This window comes from Microcaecilia unicolor, chromosome 9 (genome assembly GCF_901765095.1).
Source record: "Microcaecilia unicolor chromosome 9, aMicUni1.1, whole genome shotgun sequence".
Lineage (NCBI taxonomy): Eukaryota > Metazoa > Chordata > Amphibia > Gymnophiona > Siphonopidae > Microcaecilia > Microcaecilia unicolor.
Window position 1 is genome coordinate 31534306 of NC_044039.1, and position 22787 is coordinate 31557092.

The 22787-nt window shown below is 43.5% G+C and overlaps 1 protein-coding gene across 1 annotated transcript in view; it reads right to left on the reverse strand.

Annotated features, from left to right (window-relative positions):
- ANO4 (anoctamin 4) overlaps nucleotides 1-22787 on the reverse strand; it is a 223269-nt gene that overhangs the window by 19480 nt on the left and 181002 nt on the right. Inside the window, exons 19-23 of the mRNA XM_030214891.1 lie at nucleotides 21949-22060; nucleotides 17866-17923; nucleotides 7925-8022; nucleotides 5199-5341; nucleotides 1323-1475 (exon numbers count right to left, since the gene is read on the reverse strand). Of these exons, the coding sequence (XP_030070751.1) occupies nucleotides 1323-1475; nucleotides 5199-5341; nucleotides 7925-8022; nucleotides 17866-17923; nucleotides 21949-22060 (564 nt within the window). The remainder of the gene's footprint in view (nucleotides 1-1322; nucleotides 1476-5198; nucleotides 5342-7924; nucleotides 8023-17865; nucleotides 17924-21948; nucleotides 22061-22787) is intronic.

Below are 22787 nucleotides of genomic sequence, written 5' to 3' on the forward strand. Positions count from 1 at the left end.
TAGGTTGGGAGGGGCTTCATTAGACTACCAGGGCAGTTTTTTTTTTTTAATACTGAGGTAAAGAGAAGGGTTGGGAGAGGGGAGCTATTTCAGAAAGCAGTCCAGGGCTGGGTAGTCAATTTGGAGACACCCACTCCTTTCAACTAACCCTTCTATGCAGCCCTGGACCTGATGTACAGTGGACCTAGGTAAAACTTTTTTTTTATTGCACAGCTGTGAAATTTATAATGACCACAATACTGTGCATTTTAATGCAAACTGCGGTAAGGGTTGCCACACAACTTAACACCTATAATGAAACCATTCCTGCATTGCTTAGCCAGTAAAATCCACGGTTTAATTGTATTATACTCATGATATGCTTTCTGTATTGGCTGCTAAGTCTGTACCTGAGACAACGCAGGATTAAGTGACTTACCAAAGACTGTAAGAAACTGCAGTGGGAGTTGAACTGGGCTTCCCTGGTTCTCAGCCCACTGCTCTAACCATTAGGCTACTCTTCACTTGGTTTCAAGAAAAACTTGTCATTGGAAACATTTCAGGCCCAATATTTAAAATAATTTAAATGGCCAGGAGAAGCTCTTGGCCGTTTAAATCATCTGTCCAGGGCTAATAAGGTATATTCAACAGCACTCAACTGGATACTGATGCTTAAAATGTCCGGTTAGCACCCAATCCGAAATCAGCGTTTTGGGGGCAGAGTCAACACTTGGTTGATTAAGTTTCAATATTCAGCACTTAACTGGTCAAGGTAACTGCATAAATAGGGCCGAATAAAACAAAGTCTTATCTTTATGTGGTTCACTATAGCCAGTTAACTTCTGAATGTTGCACTTAACTGGCTATGTTTTTGTCACTACCATATGCCCAGAAATTCAATGCCGGAGCCCAGACATGGCCTGGTATTGAATTTCTGGGGTAAAGCAAACAGCTCATCATTGCAGGCTGAATATCAAGCCCTTCACTTTTACTTAGCTCAGGGGCGGACCATTTGGGCAACTGGGCAATGCCTGAGGGCCCAGAGGCTCTGCCCGGATGCCCGCTGCACACTACAGCCCTCTCCGGTCCTACCTTTAAAATGCCCCTGGTGGTCTAGTGGCCTGTAGGACCAGGTGGGGGGCAGCAGCGTGGCGGTAGGGAAGTGCTGGGTAGTGGCCAGGCGGGAGACCCAGACCACCCTCAGTGCCCGGGGGCTCAGACCACTCTCAGTCTGCCCCTGACTTAGCTTATTATAAAATGCAAAGTTAGCAAGTTTCTTTTATAGCCCTCTGTTCAAACCAGAAAGTGACTTAACAGGAACTTATGGAAACATAATAACTCACCTATATCTTTGGCTCTCGAAGCTAATGGCCTCCTCCACTGCGTGACAAATTTGTATGCGTCAAGCCGGATTTCAATAATATTGTTAAGTAAGGCCAGAAGAGGTGCTAGAGGAAAGGCTGCCACAAAGATGGTTGTGAAGCCAAACTGCAGAACTATAATTAAAAAGATGAACAATTATGAGTCACATATCAGTCACAATCTTGAAACATTTTACCAGCTAGCCTCCCGTCATAACTTTTGTGCTTATTATGCTATCCAAATGTTCACAGAATGTCAGAAGGTATATGAGAATCCTAACAGAGCTGCTTTCTGGATCTCCAGTAGAGTCTCAATTGTCCGACATAAACGGGTGTGACAGGTGGTCGGATAATCAAAAAGACAGATACAGAAAAAAACAGGTGTGGGATAAAAGAGAGGCATATTGAATGCGTAAAGAGGACACACTAAGAAGAGTTCACAAACTCCCCCCCCCCCCCCCCCCCCCCCCCCGCAGATTTTATATATGGTGCCCAAAGTTGGGAGCTGAAAATTGGGCACGATCCTGAGATCCGTGGTTAACAAGCCAATTAACAGCACTAATTGGGTGCTAACAATCAATTATTGATGTTAATTAGCACCAATTGGGATTTGCACGCACATCTTCCTATTCTATAACACTGCGTCCAAATCCCATAGCATACAACCCAAAGGGGCATGGCCATGGGAGGGGTATGAATGGTTCAGGGCATTCTGAAAATTTGCACACTGTGTTATAGAATATCAGGGATGCACACCCAGTGGAGATCCTAGGTCGGCTGCCACCCGGGGCGGATCGCCGCTGCACACTCCCCCCCCCCCCCGGGTGCAGTGGCGTCCATCCCCCCAGGGTGCAGCACGACAACCCCTGGTGCAATGACACCCCCTCCCTGGCGCATCAAGCCCCCCCCCCCCCGGGTGCATTCTTGGCTGCTGGAGGGTGCAGAGAGCAGCCGTGTGCCTGTCGGCTCCACTGGCTCCCTGCTCCCTCTGCCCCTTGAACAGGAAGTAACCTGTTCCGGAGCAGAGGGAGCAGGGAACCAGCGGAGCTGACAGGCGCGGGTGCTCTCTGCACCCTCCAGCAGCGTGCACCCGGGGCGGACCGCCCCCACCGCCCCGCCCTTGCTACACCACTGTGCACGCCCAAATTGGCTGCCAGGAATTACACCTGGTTTTAGCAGGTGTAAGCCCTGGTGCTCAAATTTGAGTATGGGAATCGGCACTATGCGCTATTCAATAAAGAGTGCTCAATCCGGAGCACCCTTTATAGAATAGCATTGGGCGCTGATTTTTTCCAGCACACAAATTTGGGCACCGTTTACTGAATCTAGTCCTTAAGGTGCCCAAGAATCTTACCTAGCACTGCTGCCTTTTAACTAAATGTGACACCAGAAAAGAGAAAGAGACCCCATTTGCATCTGAAAGATGCAAACACACGTAGGTGTGTTGGATAAACCAAAACGTTGGCTAAGTGAAAATCAGGTAAGCGAGATGCTACTGTACTTCAATCTTCATGCATGCATGTCCCAGAAAGTATGCTCCGAGCTATAAATTCTGAGTACAACTTATTGCCCTGTTCATTCAACCCTCAGATTTGCATGGGTGAATTCTCGACTTGCTAGACAAGGAGACTGCAAGAAGAGAGGAGCAACCAGGTGGGAGAACTCCAACTTGTAACCTTCTGTAACAATATCCAGAACTCACTGGTCTAACGTGATTTTGTCCCACTCCTCCCAAAACTCCTCAAGATGTCCTCCCTCAGGAGGAAAAGATGAGTGGACCAGCCTCGCATCATTTTGAAGCTTGGGAGGCCTTGGGTGCTCTAGCTGACTGAGAGGAGGACTTCCTGTCCACATGAAAGGAAGACTGGTTGCCTGAAAGTGGGATTTCTGACTATATTGCTGATGAACAGACCGGTACCATCTGCTGGGTCGTGGGTGTTCAATAAAAACTACATGCAGTTTTATAGAATATACCTGCTCCGTGCCTAACTTAGGTGCCAGTATTTACAACAAGTTATACTTGGCGTTAATGGCCGCGCCTAGAATTATATTCAGAATAGTCTTATTATATCTGCTTGTTATACTACTATCATGTTTTATTCACAATCATGTTACCCAAGATCCTCTGTAGTACTAAATGTCTATCTTACCATGTATTTCCACTATTCATGATGTATTGTAAGCCACATTGAGCCTGCAAAGAGGTAGGAAAAGGTGCTGGACATGGGTGGATGGAGGGGCGGGGAGAGGAGAGATGCTGGACATTGGTGGATGGAAGGGAGGGGAGAGGAGAGGAGAGTTGCTGGACATGGGTGGATGGTAGGGAAGGGAGAGGAGAGTTGCTGGACATGGATGGATGGAGGGGAGGGCAGGAGGGAGACAGGAGAGTTTCAGGACATGGATGGAGGGGAGGGCAGGAGAAATTCTGGACATGGATGGAGGGTAGGGAAGACAGGAAGGAGATGCACATGGATGGAGGGGAAGGGAGAGAGAGAAGAAATCTGGACATGGGTGGAGGAGAGGGAAGAGAGAGAGAAGAAATGCTGGACATGGAGGGAAGAGAGAGGAAGGAGATGAGATGAGGGAAAATGAAGAGAGGAGAAAAACTGCACATGGATGGAGAAAATAGGCAGAAGCTGGATCCACTGGACAGTCAAGTCTGCGGAGGACCCAGCTTTTACTTATGAAGGGCAAGAAATGAAGAAGAAAGGAGGAAAGAAAGGAAATAAATGGAAAGGAAGCCCTGGAAACGGAGTCAAGGGAACAGATAGAGAACAGCAGAATCAGATACTGGCCCAGCATGATCAGAAAAACAAAGTCACCAGACAACAAAGGTAGAAAAAAATCATTTTCATTTTAGTGTTTGGAATATGTCCACTTTGAGAATTTACATCTGCTATCATATTTTGCAAAGTATAGCAACTTGTTTCTTTCTGTTTTTCTGGTATTATGCTGCATGCAGAGTCTAACTTCTTAGGATTTCAGGTTAATTTTTGAAGAATTTGAATAGGAGCTATATTTGTTCTGCATGTATGACTGCAAGGCCAAGTGTCTGAATAGGGATCTGTTTGTTAGGTTCTGAGATTTTGATAACACATTGCTCTTCAGAGTCAGCAAGATTGTCTGTTCCTCTAATTCCTGGTCTGTATGCTAATTTGGTTTGTGTCATTTTGGGTATACTGCAGAGATTTTTTTTTCCTGGTAATGGGCTTCTAAAACAGACATCATGTTATGAGAATCAGGTTCTCAACATTAAAAGTTTATATTTATTTACTTATTAATGGCATTTTATCCCACATTAAACATGAATTAGATTTGGAACCTGGGAGCATTTAATTTTTTTTTCCTGGAGAGAGAAATGCATTGCCGCCCCCCCTCCTCCCCAGGCTCTCTCCCCGGCTATAGCCAGCTCTGCAATTTGGGGAGGGGGGCACACAGGTGGACGAGAGGGCACAGAGGTGGCCCAGGGAGAGAGCCTGTTGTTAAACATTTACCAGCACACCACTGCCTAGATGCTATTATGGAATGGGATCTCACCACATGGCATCTTGGTGCCTAACTGGAGGCATTCACATAGAATTGGCCCCATAGACACCTATGTCTACAGAATAGGCCCAAAAGAGGTGCTGACTTGGCCTTCTCACCTAGGTGACCTGTTATAAATTACTCTCATTGTGCCATGTGAAGAGAAGGATACCCTGGAAAGGCTATTCACATTCTACTACTACTACTTTATCATTTCTATAGCGCTACTAGACGTACGCAGCGCTGTACACTTGAACATGAAGAGACAATCCCTGCCCGACAGACCTCTGTTTTCATTACAAAAAATAGAAAAGGACAGAAACTTTGCTATACTCATTTCTAGGTATTCCTCAAAGAGCCCATAAGGGTTCATCGGCTGGAGGTTGTAATCCTTCTCCCACTGCAGTAGACTGGCTTTTCTCTCGGTGCCACTTTCTTGCTGTAACCTTCTCCTAGTCCACCAGTTCTGAATTAGCCTACAGGTTTCGAAGAAAGATATTGTTGAGCTGTGTTTCCATATAAATTCAAGGGGCCTGGTGGAGGCAGCAAGAAACTTATTAAGTCAGTTCAATAAAAAGTATCACCTAATGTTAACAATTTTTTTGTCTGATAACCTTTATCGCTGTGCATGCAAATTCAGCAACACATCTTGGAGAGTGAGGCATCTTTTGATATTAATGCAGTTATTACAATTATACTACAAAATGGCAGAAAACTGGAGTGTAGTCACATACACACACATACACACGAAAGAGAAATGAGGAACACAGAGAAGAGATACACAGGCCTCATTTTTCTAATAAATCCAGATTGGAGAAACAGTGCACGGGACAGGCCTTGCAAAAATATGAGAAAGAAAGATATTTATTTTCAATCATAAATATAAAACACAGTAAATCTGAAAAGCACAAACTTGTTTATTTATTTATTTTGCAAAACTTTTTTTAAAACTTTCCCCCGATGACCAGCTAAATAGCATATCTGTGCCTAACTACGGATATTCAGTGAGAGATAACCAGTTATCTCCGCTAAAGATCTGTGGTTAGCCGCGACATAGCCGGTTAGATGTGGATATTCAGCACTTAACCGACTATGTTCAGCGGTTAAAAAAGGCTGCATAAATAACAGGCCTATCTTTAACCATTAAAAAGTTAACCAGCTAGTGCTCAATATTGGCTTAACTCGTTAACTTTTTAGCAGTTAAAATACCTGGAACTTAGCTTCTTTAAGTAGATCTCTGCATCTTTCTCTCAAACTATTGACCGTGACCGTTTGAGAGAAAGATGCAGAGATCTACTTAAATAAGCTAAGTTGAATTACTTGTTTAGCAGAGTTTAAAGCTTAAGGCTAATTATTTACGGAGGTTTTTCTGGCCGATGATGAGGAAGTCCAGCTCCCCATAGACTGAGTTGTATGTCTGGGAGCTTCTCGAGGCCTTTTTCCTCCTAACACTAACAAGTGTGTTTGCTATTTGTACTTTTGAAAACCCATTTGATTGTGGATAACTTTAATTAACAGCCAATTATTGAATTGCGTGCACAACTGATCACATCCTATAAACTGCCCGCCTGATATTTAAAACCGTTTAACCAGTCAGGAACAGCTCCCGGCTGGTTAAATGGCACTTAATCGGCTATCCAACAATATTCAACGGGAGATAGCCGGCATGATATAACCGGCTCTCTGCTAATATTCAGCACATTGCTGGCTAAGTTTGGCGGCCAAATCAGGCCTCCAAAATAAAAGGCCAACCTTCAATTTAACTGACCAGCGCTGAATATCAACTTGGCTAGTTAAATTGAAACCAGCCAAAAATAAACTGGATATTCAACGCTGCTCACTGGAAATGGCCCAGCTTTGAACAACTGGGCTCGGCGCCAACCACGGTAGGCAGCCCGGCTCCCTCCCACAGTCTGAATATTGGGTCCTGCATGTGCAACACTGCATGCTAAGTTGGTGTGTGATTTATTTTGCACCACTTTTGAGGGCGATTCTACAAAAGGGATGCCTATTGGGAGCCTACAGAAAAGTAGGCATGGATTTTTCATTACAGATTACTAGCTTAGCAAGTCAGATTCATGTTTATATTTTAGGTGCACGCACTTACACCAGCCACAGAGCTGGTGTAAATGCTCACACTGCTGAAAAACACGCAACATGTATAGTATTCTGTAATTTATGTGTGTAATTGTACGCTTCATCAATGCTCTGCCCAGACTCTGCCCATGTATACACCCACCTTCAAAGTACATGCCAATGCACTTATAGGCTGATGATCAGAAGCAAATACGGGCGCTAGAGGCCAAAAGCACCATACTAGTGCCCGTGCTCGCTTCTGTATGATGATCAGAGCCAGCGAGCGCAGGCAACAACGCGCTCACTGGCTCTGAATGCAATGAGCATGCGAACGCATGCTAAACAGGGCATTTACCTATTCCTCCCCAATGCTCAGCGGTAAGTGCAACCAACATTGGTACTGCTCCCACAGCAAACCCTATACCAGCTAAGAGCTGGCATTAGGGTTTGCGGAGCTTTGGGGAGGAATGGGGAACCCCGTCCAGCAAGCATTTGCATGCTAGCAGGCTCCCCCATCCCCCCCAACAGGACCAGAACTTAAATCCACCCCCCCCCCCCCCATAGGCACAATCCTCCTTCACTTTTACCCCATGATCAAAGATAATAGCATGCTTAAATTTGCATGCTATTATCTCTGATCATAGGGGCAGTATTGTCCCATGCTGTTCCAGCATTATTTTTAGAGCTCTGTTTGGAACTGTGAGGGACTTATCATCCGCCTATCAGCCATCATGTCTACTGGCTAGAGAATGGCACACTGATGGATTATTGGTTTTTATGCACCTGTATGCACATATAAGCACATAAATTCCGGTATTCCAATCATTTATGCACATTCTTGCCACCTAAATGTTGGCATAAAGCTCATTGATTCTACAGAGTGAATATTAAACAAACACAGCGATACGCTGTGGGATGCTAACTTTTAAAATACTTTTCAAACCTGCAATGTTCCACTGATTCTAGGAAGCATATCTACTCACGGGTAACCCAGTTCCATGAAGTTATTCCAGGTCTGCTTTAGCACCATTATAATACCCATCTGCATGCAGAGATCAATAAGGCATCCACTGGGGTGGCACTGAAGGTAAAAAACAACATTTACTGTTTATGAAGAACACATTTATCAGGGCTGGTTTAATTCTACATTGCAAAGATTTAATTCATTTTTATCCCCCCCTCTCCCCCCCCACACCCATTTTTTTGTACTTCACATTCAGTAGTTTTGTTCTGCTGCTACACCTCTGCTGGCCTCTGTTACCAGGACAGGCTGTTAGGAAAAATTTGCATTTCATCTAGGGATGGACACCCAGAAAGTTTTCATTTTCCTGTCCAGTTTTTTTCGGGTGTTTGGAAATTAATGTTATTAAGACTGCGCACTATGGCGGCAATTCTATAAAGTGGCGATTAATGTTAGGTACCAGGCACTTACACCAATTCTAAAATGTGTTCAGGTCACACCTAATCCATTATAGAATAATAGCATAAATCCATTTTGGCACGCCTAGGTGCTGTTACTTGCGTCATGTCAATGGCAGGTGTAAGTGGGCGTGCCTAAGTGAACCTTGCAATGCAAACTGCTTGCATTCTATGTTGCGTGTGCTGCTAGGCAACATGCCCATGACACTCCTCCTACACTAATCCCCCCCTTGAAGTTGTGCGCTAGGTGCACTGCTTATAAAATAACGCCAATTAGTGACATCACTTATGTGCATGGGTATGCTTATTCTATAAATTGATGCACATACATGGCACCTAAATTTTGGCGTGCTTTATAGAATTGCCCTTTATGTACATATAGGGCTAGATTCTATAGCTGACGTCAAAAGAATCAGCACCAAAAAACTACTAGTCTATAAGTCGCGCTTAAAATTTGGCACAGTGGGAAAGATTCTATATATGGCACCTAAAAAATTGGTGTAGAAAAAACAGTGAGGATAAACCAAGGAGGATACCAAAAAACTTTATTGGGGTTTCAAAAACGACCCGACACGGCCGTGTTTCGGCCCCAAAGCCTGCCTCAGGGGTCTTGATCAATCTACACAGAAACACTGCTACACCTGAGGTATTTTTAATTTCATATTTTATAATACTGTAAAAAATATATATTTTTAAAAAATTATATGACAACTCATGTTTTTAGACACATAATTCATTACTCTTATTCTCTATTCATATCATATTTATCAATTTCTGTATATGGATTTGTACAAATGTTAAGTTATATGTGATCTCTTTACCATTAATATATATATACAAATGATTATTATTTTTTAAAGTATTTTTAACTATGTGTTTTAATTGTTTACACTTTTAAAGCGTTCCACTGTTATAATTACTATTATAACTACTAATTCCACTATTTTAACTACTAATTGTATCTGATATCCTGGAATGATAAATGTCATAACAAAACTATGTAAGCCACATTGAGCCTGCAAATAGGTGGGAAAATGTGGGATACAAATGCAATAAATAAATAAATAAATGAATAAATGTTTTGTTCAAGGTTTTATACTGTTTTTTCAACTTATGTTTATTTTAATTTTTATATATTTACCCATCATGAATCATTTATTAATTATTAAAATGTGTTTCTATGTAGATTGATCAAGACCCCTGAGGCAGGCCTTAGGGCTGAAACACGGCCGTGTCGGGTTGGGTCGTTTTTGAAACCCCAATAAAGTTTTTTGGTATCCTCCTTGGTTTATCCTCACAGTTTTTTCTACATCTCACGTTCGCGTGAGGTTTTTACCTCCTCCTTCTTTTTGCCTAAACAAATGGTGCAGAAATCAGTGCTGGCTAAGCGTATTCTATAAGTGGTGCCTAGAGTTAGGAGCAGTATATAGAATAAGCTTAGTTGGCATCATAGCACCTAAAAATATGAGCATTCATTTATACCAATGAAAACATGGCATAAATCCCAGTGTATAGATTTAGGCGCACTGGGCCATATTCTATAACTACACCCATAAATTTCGGAAAACCCACAAAACGCCCATTTCCCCTCCCATAACCATACTCCTTTTTGCCTGAGCACATTAGAATTTAGGCGCACAGCATTACAGAATGTGCTTAGTGAGTAAATTCTAATTAGCGCCATTTAGTGCTCATTATTGCTTGTTAAGAGCCGTTATCAATGCTGACTAGCTTGTTAAGCCAATCAAGTTATGCATGTTGTTATAGAATACGTTGAGATTTCAGCGCGGATCTTTAGGCTCACTATATATAATCTCGGGGAGTTTGTAGACTAGCAGTTACACCCGGGAATCGCCCCTAACTTTAGGTGTGGCCATTTACACCAAGTGAAACATGGTGCAAATGTACACTCCTATCCCCATTATTCTATAACAATGAGCATTAATTGTAGGAACGCCCCCCATTCCACCCATGACCCACCCATTTCTGCATCCCCTTTTTCAAATTGTGTGTAAATTTTAGGCATGAATCCCATGTCTAAATTTACACACGTAAAGTTCAATTAACTTTAATTAGAGCTTTAGTGCCAATAATTGCTTGTTAAAAAGCCAGTTTATGATGCTAATTAGCTTGTTATTCAATTAAATTGCGCATGAAAATTGGGCATGTGCCCACATTTGTGCATATAATTTTTGGCAACTTTTACAGAATTATGGGGATAGTGCACGCTTTTCTTAAAGAGTGAGCTGGTGCAAACTCTTTTTGGTTTGACCATTGTACAGGACATTACAGTAGTCCAGTTGTAATGTTTTCATGGCATGGACCTCTGTGGTCAGTCTCCTCTTCAATATATGGAAAGAGCTTTTGTTGTTTGAATTTGCAGAATGAAAGTAAATAATGAGTCTTCCAATATCCCAAGATTCCTAACCTGTGAATTTAGAGGAAGTTCATACTTTCCAAAAGGTCTTTTTAAGATAGGTATTTGTCCATTTGTATTAGGAACCCACAGAATTTCTGTTTTGCTTCGGTTCAGGCCAAGAAGTTATTTTTTGCCCATTCCTGAATGTTATTAGACAGGCAGGCAATTTACTCAAAGCTGTGGGTAGAGCTGGTTCAATGGGTATGAGTAGCTGCACATCATCAACATAAATATAGAATTCTGTGTCCATCAACTGAAGCAACTTAGCCAGAGGCTTTAGGTAGATATTAAATAAAATGGGAGACAGCATGGATCCTTCTGGCACCCTACAGTTCAGGGCCAAAGGTGGTGATGTATTGTTACTGAACAGAACTGATTGTTGTCTGTCTGACAAATAGGATTTGAACCATGCAAGTTTCTGCCAGCCTTGTAAATATTATATTATGACCACATTGCTGAAAGCTGCAGAGAAATCCAGCAGCACTGGTATCGAGGCAGATCCCCTGTCACAGTTTCTGTGAATATTGCCAAGAAAAGATACAAGAACTGTCTCCGTTCCATACCTAGGCCTAAAGCCAGGTTGATATGGGTCAAGCCAGTTGCTTTCACGACTCAAACCTTCCAGGCCTCTGCTACTTGGATACAGCTTGGGGCACAAATGAGATTATAATGAAGTTGCCAACAACATAAGAGAGAAATGGTCATCATTAGGCACAAAGTATAAAGAGGACAACCAAGAGACGCTTCCTCCCTTCACAGTCTTTGTGAAGTTTGGTGGTAGATACGTGGAATGCCCTCCCGTGGGAGGTGGTGATGAAAACGGTAATGGAATTCAAACATGCGTGGGATAAACACAAAGGAATCCTGTTTAGAAGGAATGGATCTACAGAACCTTAGCAGAGATTGGGTGGTGACGCCGGTATTTGGAGAGTAAAACTGGTGCAGGGCGGACTTCTACGGTCTGTGCCCTGATTGTGACTGAATAGATAGAGATGGGCTGGAGTGTACATTTTAAGGGGCTTCGACGTTAGCTTCAGAACCTTTAGTACAGGAACTGTGCTAGGCAGACTTTTACGGTTTGTGCAGAAAGGCAGGGACAAATCAAACTCAGGTATACATAAGCTCATTTTACATGGTATGTAATGCTTTATATCTTGTTGGGCAGACTGGATGGATCATTCAGGTCTTTATCTGCCATCATTTACTATGTTACTATGTTACTATCCAAGATTTGGTAAACAGGAGAAATGATCCCAATTTCATGTTTGGTATACCTGAAGCAGGAAAGACAGGCTACTTCCTGAATGAAAGGCTGGTCAAAAAGTATGGCTACACTAGAAACCTATAGCTTTACACATGACAGAGGTGTTGCCCACAGCAACCTCACCGTCTGATCATCCTCCTACTACAAAGTAGAGGATCCAAACTGATAGTGTCCTATACATAAGAAACCTCATCCTCTCAAGAAATGTCAGGGGTTTAGGGAGAAACCTTTGAGAGAATGTAAAGAACTGTGAAAAAGTACAGAATTTGTAAGCAATGTTGCTCTTCATCCAAGCATATGACTAAAGACTGTACAGCAGCCATCAAGTGTACAGAGTGCGATAGTGATCAGCATGTCAGTGCTTTACACCCTATCAAGAGTATGCCTACTTCACAAGGAACCCTAGCCTCAGAGTCAAGCCATGGCGGGGAGAAGGAAGCAAAGCAAGCGTCATCACTGAATGTTACTCCAAACTATACACAAGTGTGCAGAGGAGGCCGCAGTGGACAATCATGCACCAAGATATGTGTAGCTAAAGTATATCCAAAAGAACAACCAGAAAAGGCAGTAAAAGATGTATATCATCATAGATGAGCAGAATAACCAGTCTCTGGCAAGGACAGAATTCTTTGACTTATTTGACATCCAGGGAGATCGCTACCCCTACAACCTCAAGACCTATACAAGGATGACATAGAAGACAGGGAAAAGAGCAAGTGAATACGTGATAGAAACAAAGAATGTCAGCAACAAGGCCCATCTACTGACTCTTATGGTTTGTAAACAGATACCTGATAACAGAGAGGAAATTCCCACACCAGAGGATGCGCAATACCACCTTCATTTGCAATCTATAACTATCTGCAGCCATTGGTCCCGAATGCCAAGCTCTTTTATTGGAAAGAAGTGTACCAACATTGATCAGAGTTCATGAGTTACGTGGCGGTCCATCCAATGCCTCATAGGCCTGCTCACTTGCCTTGGGATGGGTGATAGTAGGTGACGTCTGCCTTAACAGATTCAGGAGACCAAGTGTAGATGTATACAAAACATGAATCTTGGAGAATAGGTGCACCATCTTTTTCAAGCCTTGTCATAACCATCTGCACATGATGGAGGTTTTTAGCTGGGAAGAACCAGACCCTGGCTCAACCATTTGTCAGAACACGTCTCCCCCAGATTTAGGAGAACATTTGGGGAATTCCATGTTCTAAATCACCAAGGATGTTCACAAACCGACTCTTTCAGTAGAAGGCAAGAGAGTTCTTGAGAATCATGGATAGAGAATTCTCCAAAGATGAGTCAAACAATTGAGTAGATCCAAGATCTCTCCCCACTCACTTTGTTGCAGAAGACTCTAAGAAGAAAACCAGAACACATTCATGCTGGATAATGCAGAGCCAACTCCATCATTAAAAGACAATGAAGGATGTTGGTACTTACCTATCTACCTATCTCTGGCATGTATCATCCACAAAAACCATGCCAGATCAGAGCTATTTTTGATTCCAGTCCTCACTTTCAAGGAATCTCACTGAACAATGTGCTGCTTTCTGGGCCTGACATGATCAACAGCTTATTAGGAGTCTTGATTTACTTCAGAAAAGGAACCCATCACCATAACAGCAGATATACAGCAAATGTTCTACTGCTTTGTCATACACCCAGACTATAGAAACTAATTGAGATTCCTGTGATACTATGACAGCAACAACCAGGAGATTGTAGAACACAGAATGAGGGTTCACGTCTTTGGTAACAGTCCATCACCTGCAGTAGCAACCAACAAGTTTAGAAGGACAGCCCAAGAAGAAGAAAGAGAATATGGCATGATTGCTAGATGCTTCGAAAGAGACTTTTATGCTGACTATAGTTTGAAGTCTTTACTTAGTGTAGGAGAAGCAAATTGACTTGTTAGAAAGAACAGAAGCAATGTTGGCAGAAGCCAGTCTAAGACTTCACAAAATCGCCTCCAACAGTCCAAGAGTAATGAAAGCATTTATTGCAGAGGATCATGCCAAAGATTTAAAGGATTTAGATCTAAGATTAGACATCCCTCTGTTTCAGAGAAGCTTTGGATTACATGGGACCTAAAAAGAGACATTTTTATCTTTCAAGTTTCCACCCAAGAGAAACCATATAAACGCAGAAGTGTCTTGTCCACAGTCAATAGTTTGTGGCTCTAGTCACCATTCAAGGAAGATCTCTACTGAGGGAACTTTCCTAAAGTACTGATGAGTGGGATGTCCCACTGCCACCAGAAATGCGACAAGAATAGGAGAAATAGAAAGATTCTCTAAAGACTCTTGAACGACTGCACATCTCACTTACTTACATCCTTGCAGCACTTAGTACTGAACAAGCCATAGATGCAGCGGCCTACTTGAATTCTAACTCATATGGGATTCATCTTTCACAAAGCAAAGTTAGCACCACAACCCAATCATATCATTCTACACGTGGAGTAGTGCTGGCAGTAGAGATAGCAGAGATGATACTAAGTGAAATAGGCATTCAAATAGACACAGTCGATTTTTACACTGACAGGAGATTTTATGTGCACATCAGCAACAGAATTGAGCATATACAGATCTCCTTCTAAAGCCTTGCCACATCCCCATCTATGGAGAGCTTCTTTAAGTTTATAGACCCTGACTCTGACCTAGAGATTAGTCCAGAGATGACTGTTCTTGCTACTAACATTATGCCTGAAAGCAACTTGGGAGCACATCATTTCTCAAGTTGAGTAACGCTCAGAAGAGCTATAGCACACCTTATCCATATTGCATCTTCATCTCAAGTTGATGAAAGACTCAGCACTTGTCATCACTGGCACATCTGTACAAAGTCTCTCTCAGTATGTGAGTTTATTTAAACAGAGAGTACCATCCTACATTGCATACAACATGAAACATAAGTGGAAGTATTCAAATGCATTAGTAAAGGCATGAACCTTCCAAAGAGTAGCCCACTTCTGAAGTTGGACCCCTTCATTGACAAGGAAAGCCTAGTAAGAGTAGGAGTCTGCCTCACCCAAGAAGAACTAGAGAGGGGTGAAAAGAACTCTCTTATTGTTCCAGGTTGCCACCACATATCAACCTTGCTTGTGCGTCATCACCATGTGCAAGTTAAACATCAAAGACGACATTTCACAGAGGGAGCTATCAGAGCCATAGAATTATGGATTGTGCAAGCAAAATGTAGCTTTACCTCTGTAATTCACCAATGTGACAAATGTCAACATCAAGAACAAAGAATGGCAGATTTGCCAGCAGACCGGCTCAATACCGAACCACCATTTACCTATGTGGGGCTAGATGTCTTTGGACCCTGGTCAGTTGTGACATGATGCACAAGAGATGGACAGTCCAACAGTAAACATTGGGCTGTGATTTTTACATGCATGAGCATCCGAGCAGTTCACACTGAAGTTATTGAGTCAATAGACACTTCAAGTTTTATTAATGCTTTGCGAAGATTCCAGCCAAGCAAATCCATTCCAATTGTGGAACCAACTTTGTGGGCGCTTGTAGAGAGTTGAACATTACCATCTAATAAATTGGCCCATTCGTTCATTGAAAGGTACCTATCGCGACCAAAGGAGTACCTGAGTTTTCAGTCCTCCTCATTCTTCACATATGGGAGAAGCATGGGAACAAATGATTAGAATAGCTTGTTATAGTCTTAATGTCATGCTCTTAGAAACTGATCACCTTTGACTAACACATGAAGCTCTAACAACTTTTCTTGCAGAGGTCACGGCTACCATAAATGCCAAATCTCTATTACCAGTGTCTTCAGATCCAGAGTTGCCATTGATTTTGACACCAACTATGCTTCTGATGCAAAAGACTAATACCATTCTTACTCCACCAGGAGAGTTCAAAGGTAGAAACATCTACAAGCATCAATGGAAGTAGGTTCAAAACTTCACAGACATTTTTTGAAAATGTTGGAAGAAGGAATACCTTCTTACTTTGCAGTATCGAAATAAGTGGCAGAATAATCAGCCTAATCTATAAGAAGGCAACCTTGTATTGCTGAAAGACAGCCAAGCACAGCACAACAGTTGGCCTTTGGGGTTCATCACTAAAACCTTTCCGACTGAAGATGGAGAAGTCCGCAAGCTAGAAATTAAGACCATGAACCAAGGGGCGGTGAAGACCTTCGTCCGACCAGTCACCGAAGTAGTACTTCTCTTACCTCGTGAGGAGATGTGAACTCCGTGGACTGTTGTCCACGCCAGAGACTCAGAGACTTTTTCTCTCTTGTATGTTGTTTGTTGTTTGTGTTGTCTGTCTCTTGTTTCAGCTCCTGCAAGACTGCAAGAGAGAAGTCATCTGAACGACAGAGAACTTGAGACAAGCAAGGAGTTGTCAACCTACAAGATCCAGCTTTATTAATGGACTTTGCATGCTGATAATGTTGATAATTTGGTAAATTAAATAGTGGTATCTACCGATACGAGACGGGAAGTGTTCTGCCCCCATTTGCATGGAGGTAGATAATAGGATATATAATAAGACTACAAATCCCTGTAATCCTGCAGTTCTCTGTAATAGGCTCTTTCAGAGCACATGTCCAGTTCCCTGTGTCTTATGGGACTCTTTTTATTAGCTTGCCTTGTTCTGTAAGCTTGCTGGGAAAGTTGCTCCTCCCCTTTCTCTCTCCATCAGGTCTGTAAGAGTTAGTCTGCAGCATATCTCCTTTATGAACTGAAACTGCCTATGCTGTATTCTACCGTATGGTCTTTTCAAGCTGTTGTGACTCTATCAAGATTTCAACAGTGCAAAAGTATAAACAGCATTACTCTCAGCATGTTGTTGAATTCCTTCCAGCTTCTCTCTTGCAAGAAGAGAGAAATGGTTGAAAACAGACTCCCAGTTTGCAAGGCAAAAATTCCTGTCCAGCACATCTGAACTGTAAGTTATTTTTTCTTGTTTAATTACTACATTAAAGAAGATTTTGGTTCAAGAGTTCTGAGCTTTCTCATGGTGATGTTCTATACTCTGGTTTAAACCGCATGCCAATCACCCAGTGAAAGGGCAGAACAAAAATAGTACTAGATAGATGCCAGAATCAGGGCAAACCAAGAGCACTGATCATTTTTAAGTGGGTGTCAAACCTCAAGAAATATCACAGTACTCAGGGTTTAGAATGTAACAGCAGATGATCACAATAAAAGAACAAGAAAGCACTCAGCATTCAGTATGGCTCGGGGCGTATCTGCGTGGGGCCACAGGGGCCTGGGCCCCCACAGATTTCGCCCTGGACCCCCCTACCACCGTCAACCCTCCCCCGCTGCCGTTGTTTACCTTTGCTGGCGGGGGACCCCAACCCCCTGCCAGCCGAGGTATGCTTGCCGCCTTTAAAGATATTTCTTCAGCTGGCGGGGGACCCCAACCCCCGCCAGCCGACCCGACATCTTTAAAGTTCTTCTTCGGCCTCCGTGGCCATGCTGTAGTTGATAGCTGTTCAATCCAGTTCGGAGTCTGACGTCCCAGCACGTTGTATGTGCAGGACAACGTGCTGGGACGTCAGCTGACCTCGGCAAGCGGAGCTCGGCTGGCGGGGGGTGGGGTCCCCCACCAGCAAAGGTAAGCAATGGCAGTGGGGGAGGGTTGGCGGCGGGGGGGTTCTGGCAATGGCGGCGGGGGGGTCGTTGAGGGGGGGAGGCTAAAATGTGCCCCTTCCCTCTGGCTCTGGCCCCCCCCTACCGCCGGAGTCCAGATACGCCCCTGGTATGGCTGCTACCAGAAATCACTGAAATGTACAGTTGACCATGACAATGAAAATTATGGCAAAATAAAACTAGCACTAACCTCTTCCAGTCTCCATTTGTTTAGAAGCCTCAAATAAGCACCTGGACGTCCTGTAAACCTTTAAAATAAAATAACACATGATGCTCGTCCTGAACCGAACATATCAGGCTTTCACGTACAGCAAACAGACACTGTTGCCATAGCGCTAATGGCAAATATAAGGCAGGATCCCAAAACGCATGTGGGGAAGGGGCAAACTGCCAAAACAAGACAAAACCAAATGTTGTATCAACTTTTCTTAGTGGTATAAACTTACAAAAATGATTTCTCATTGATCTCGATCTGATTAACTGTCATCAGCTGTCCTCAAGAAATTGAAGGACCAAACCAGAAAAAGACAAGTCACTGTATTACACTCCAAAAGGTCAGCTAGAACATTTCTATAATTGATTGTACTTTCTGTAAATGTCCAGCTTCTTAACACTGTAATTTGCTCTGAACTTTTGTAGTTAAGATGCAGACTATATGATGCTATATTTATTTATTTTGTTAGAATTTATTTACCAACTTTTTGAAGAAATTCATTCAAGGTGGTGTACAGCAAGATTGTATTTCAGGTTTATAGAATTTGCAAATTGATGCAGCAGCTCACCAGTTAGGCCGTGGTTGAACTGAACGAGTCTGCTGCATTGATTTATATATATTGGACCACATCACTTGACTAAGTTCAGCAATTTCATATGTGCTGGAACATTTATAAAGCTGACCCCTAACACAGGCACATAGCTGATACATGGCTTGTGTCAGGTCATCTAATAAAATTAGTTCCTCCACACCAGTTCTTGAAGTCTATTGGGGGCCAATATTCAGACTGTGTGAGTTAGACCAGCTAACTCCCGTGGTTGGCGCTGAGCCCAAATATTCAATGCAGGGCTGGTTCCGGTGACTGGCATTGTATATCCGGTTTATTTTGGGGTGGTCTAAAGATAATCGACTGAGTCAATATTCAGACTTAGCTGGTTATCTTTAAGTTGGCCAAAAATATCCCCCCTTTTCACACGGACAAATTTGGCCACTAGACCGACTTTAAAAATAGGCGGAGAGCCGGTTATATCCAGCGATATAACTGGCTATCTGCTAGCCGCTAACTGAGGATATTCAATGGGGGAATAGCCTCATTTACAGTATTGTGACAATTCTGGAGACCACACCTTCAAAAAGATATAAACAGGATGGAGTCGATCCAGAGGGTGGCTACTAAAATGGTCAGTGGTCTTCGTCAAAAGCATATGGGGAATGAGAAATGAGTTCTAGAATGAGGGGGCATAGGATGAAGGTATAAGGGGAGAGATTCCGAAGTAACCTGAGGAAATACTTCTTCATGGAAAGCAGTGGCGATTTTAAGGTATGGGGGAGGGGTGACCAGTGGCACCCTCTGTAAAAAAAAAAAAAGCCACTGGCGGCAGGCGTGATTCCCATATGCTACCCTGATACCAGCACCCACCTCTTCTCTTTACTGCGGCCGCCTCTCTAATGTATCTTCCTGTTTCCTCAGAGGTGACCCGCAGTAGAAGCCGGTGCAGGTTTTTGGAACATGAAGAAAGAAGGAAAACTCGGGGAGCAGGGTACAGGAAGGAAGGGGGAGATGCCAGAACTTGGTCGGGGGGGGGGGGGCAGCTTGACCCTGAGAGAGGCGGCATCTTGGCCTGGGGAGGTGGGGCAGCATCTCAGACCTGCCACAGGCACCATCTTGTCTTGGCCCGCCCCTGTGGACATTTACACCTACTATTGACATGGCAGAAGTGGGGGGCGTCTAAATGTTAGTGTGTAAATGTTGGCTTACGCCCAGATGCCATCATAGAATTTACGCTGCATTTTGGTGCCTAAACTTTGGCGCACTGTAAGTGTCCATGTTATTGTGGGGTTCACAAAGACTGAGAACGTGAACAAAGTGAAATAACAAACACAACCCTCTCTCTAGTCTTCTTTAACTAGTTTTAGAGATCTTTCTGGACAGGTGGAAAATACATCAACCCTTCTGCGCTGCGAAGTCTGCTGACCAGTAGAGTGATAAAAAGCTTCAAGAGATTGTCTTGCAGTTTTTGAAGAACAGATGACTCTGTCTCAGGTTGAGCAGTAGGGAAATGACCCAACAAACACAGAGGCACTGCCACCATATGCTGGTTTCATCTGAGAACTAGGCCTTGGTTGCGAAACTGCAGATAAACAGGAGCAGGCAATATCCTTTCTAATAACCTGATACAGGCAAAGGGGGAACTGTCTTACCACAACATTTAGGCTCGTCTGGTTTTCTGATGCGTCCAATTTGCTTACAATTGGACCTTTGGGGAGCAGTTTTTAAAAAGTGTACTTGTTTTAAACTTGCTCACCTCTGAATGCTACAAATTACACTTGGGATTCACAACATGCAGACTTTTAAGCCCCTTTAAATAACAGCTTTACTGGGGTTGGAGTTAGGTCTGGAGAACAATATACATGAGCAGAATGAAAATTTCAGATATAACGTTTATTTTTCCGTATTCCTCTGCCCACAGGAAAAGAAAGTGCCAAGTCCAATGCGAAGAAATGCAAAGTGATGCACTTAGGGAGTAGAAATCCAAGAGAGGCGTATGTGTTAGGCGGTGAGAGTCTGCTAGGTACGGATGGGGAGAAGGATCTTGGGGTGATAGTATCTGAGGATCTGAAGGCGATGAAACAGTGTGACAAGGCAGTGGCCGTAGCTAGAAGGTTACTAGGCTGTATAGAGAGAGGTGTGACCAGCAGAAGAAAAGAGGTGTTGATCCCCTGTACAAGTCGTTGGTGAGGCCCCACCTGGAGTATTGTGTTCAGTTTTGGAGGCCGTATCTTGCTAAGGATGTAAAAAGAATTGAAGCGGTGCAAAGAAAAGCTACGAGGATGGTATGGGATTTGCGTTACAAGACGTATGAGGAGAGACTTGCGGACCTGAACATGTATACCCTGGAGGAAAGGAGGAACAGGGGTGATATGATACAGACGTTCAAATATTTGAAAGGTATTAATCCGCAAACAAACCTTTTCCGGCGATGGGAAGGCGGTAGAACGAGAGGGCATGAAATGAGATTGAAGGGGGGCAGACTCAAGAAGAATGTCAGGAAGTATATTTTCTCGGAGAGGGTGGTGGATGCTTGGAATGCCCTCCCGCGGGAGGTGGTGGAGATGAAAACGGTAACGGAATTCAAACATGCATGGGATAAACATAAAGGAATCCTGTGCAGAAGGAAGGGATCCTCAGGAGCTTAGCCTAGAATGGGTGGCAGAGCTGGTGGTTGGGAGGCGGGGCTAGTGCTGGGCAGACATATACGGTCTGTGCTGGGGCTGGTGGTTGGGAGGCAGGACTAGTGCTGGGCAGACTTATACAGTCTGTGCCGGGGCTGGTGGTTGGGCGGCGGGGATAGTGCTGGGCAGACTTATACGGTCTGTGCCAGAGCCGGTGGTGGGAGGCAGGGATAGTGCTGGGCAGACTTATACGGTCTGTGCCAGAGCTGGTGGTGGGAGGCGGGACTAGTGCTGGACAGATTTATACGGTTTGTGCCGGGGCTGGTGGTTGGGCGGCGGGGATAGTGCTGGGCAGACTTATACGGTCTGTGCCAGAGCCGGTGGTGGGAGGCGGGGATAGGGCTGGCCAGACTTATACGGTCTGTGCACTGAAGAGGACAGTACAAATAAAAAAGTAGCACATATGAATTTATCTTCTTGGGCAGACTGGATGGACCGTGCAGGTCTTTTTCTGCCGTCATCTACTATGTTACTATGAGCAAAATGGAAATTTCAGATATAACGTTTATTTTTCCGTATTCCTCTGCCCACAGGAAAAGAAAGTGCCAAATCCAAGGGTACAGTAGTCACTGGGCACCAAAACAACCACATTTTTAAAAATTACAAGTATCTCCCATGTCTGTAGAGAAAACAAAAAAAAATTCCATACTAGTGGGCTTAGCACCTAGGCAAGCTACTGAAAACAGTCCCTTTACGTAGCATGTTATAAGGTTTCAGAGGGGTGGATTATTACGTAAATAAAATCAATCGTTCAGTATTGTTTAATCTTTCCCACATTTCAGCTAAAGGCGTGCTAAGTCACGGAAGGAACAGATGTCCTCTTACCTGCCCAGGAAGAATGCAATATAAAAGGTAGAACTGTTCAAATTGACAAACTGAAAAAGAAACATTTTCAAAGTGAAGCTGTTCTCCCACTCAGACTCTGTACGAGGCTGCTCTGTGGAAAATCAAAAAAAAAGAGAGCGTCAGGTTAGATAGCATAGCCCAACTAACAGGGCAGAGGTAACCTTTAGGAACCCAGGCAAACAAGCATGTTTGGCTGTCCCTGTCATATAAGCAACTTTTTAAACCACCTACTACCCCCTTTGACATAATAGCATCACTCTCCTGGCATGATCACCTTTATTATCCCCCAGTTATCTGAACCTCACCAACTGGCAAGCAGTGCATTTTATATTTAACTAGTAAAAAAGGCCCGTTTCTGACACAAATGAAACGGGCGCTAGCAAGGTTTTCCTCGGAGTGTGTATGTTTGAGAGAGTGTATGTGAGAGTGATTGTGTGTGTGAGAGAGAGAGAGAGTGAGTCTGGGTGTGAGTGTGTCTGTGAGAGAGAGAGAGAGAGTGTGTGTGTGTGTGTGTGTGTGTGTGTGTGTGAGAATGAGAGTGTGTGCAAGTGTGTATGTGAGACACAGTGTGAGAGAGAGTGTGTTTCACACAGATACAGTGTGTGCGAGAGAGAGAGTGTGTGTGAGACACAGACTCTCTGTGAGACTGAGTGTATGAGACCAAGAGAGTGTGTGAGTGACTGTGTGACACATAGAGAGTGAATGTGATACAGTGTGAGACATAGAGTGTGTGAGAGACAGTGTGTGAGAGTGAGAGAAAGACATTGACTTTGAGAGAGAGTGTGTGTGTGTGTCTGACAGATACCTCCCCCCTCTCT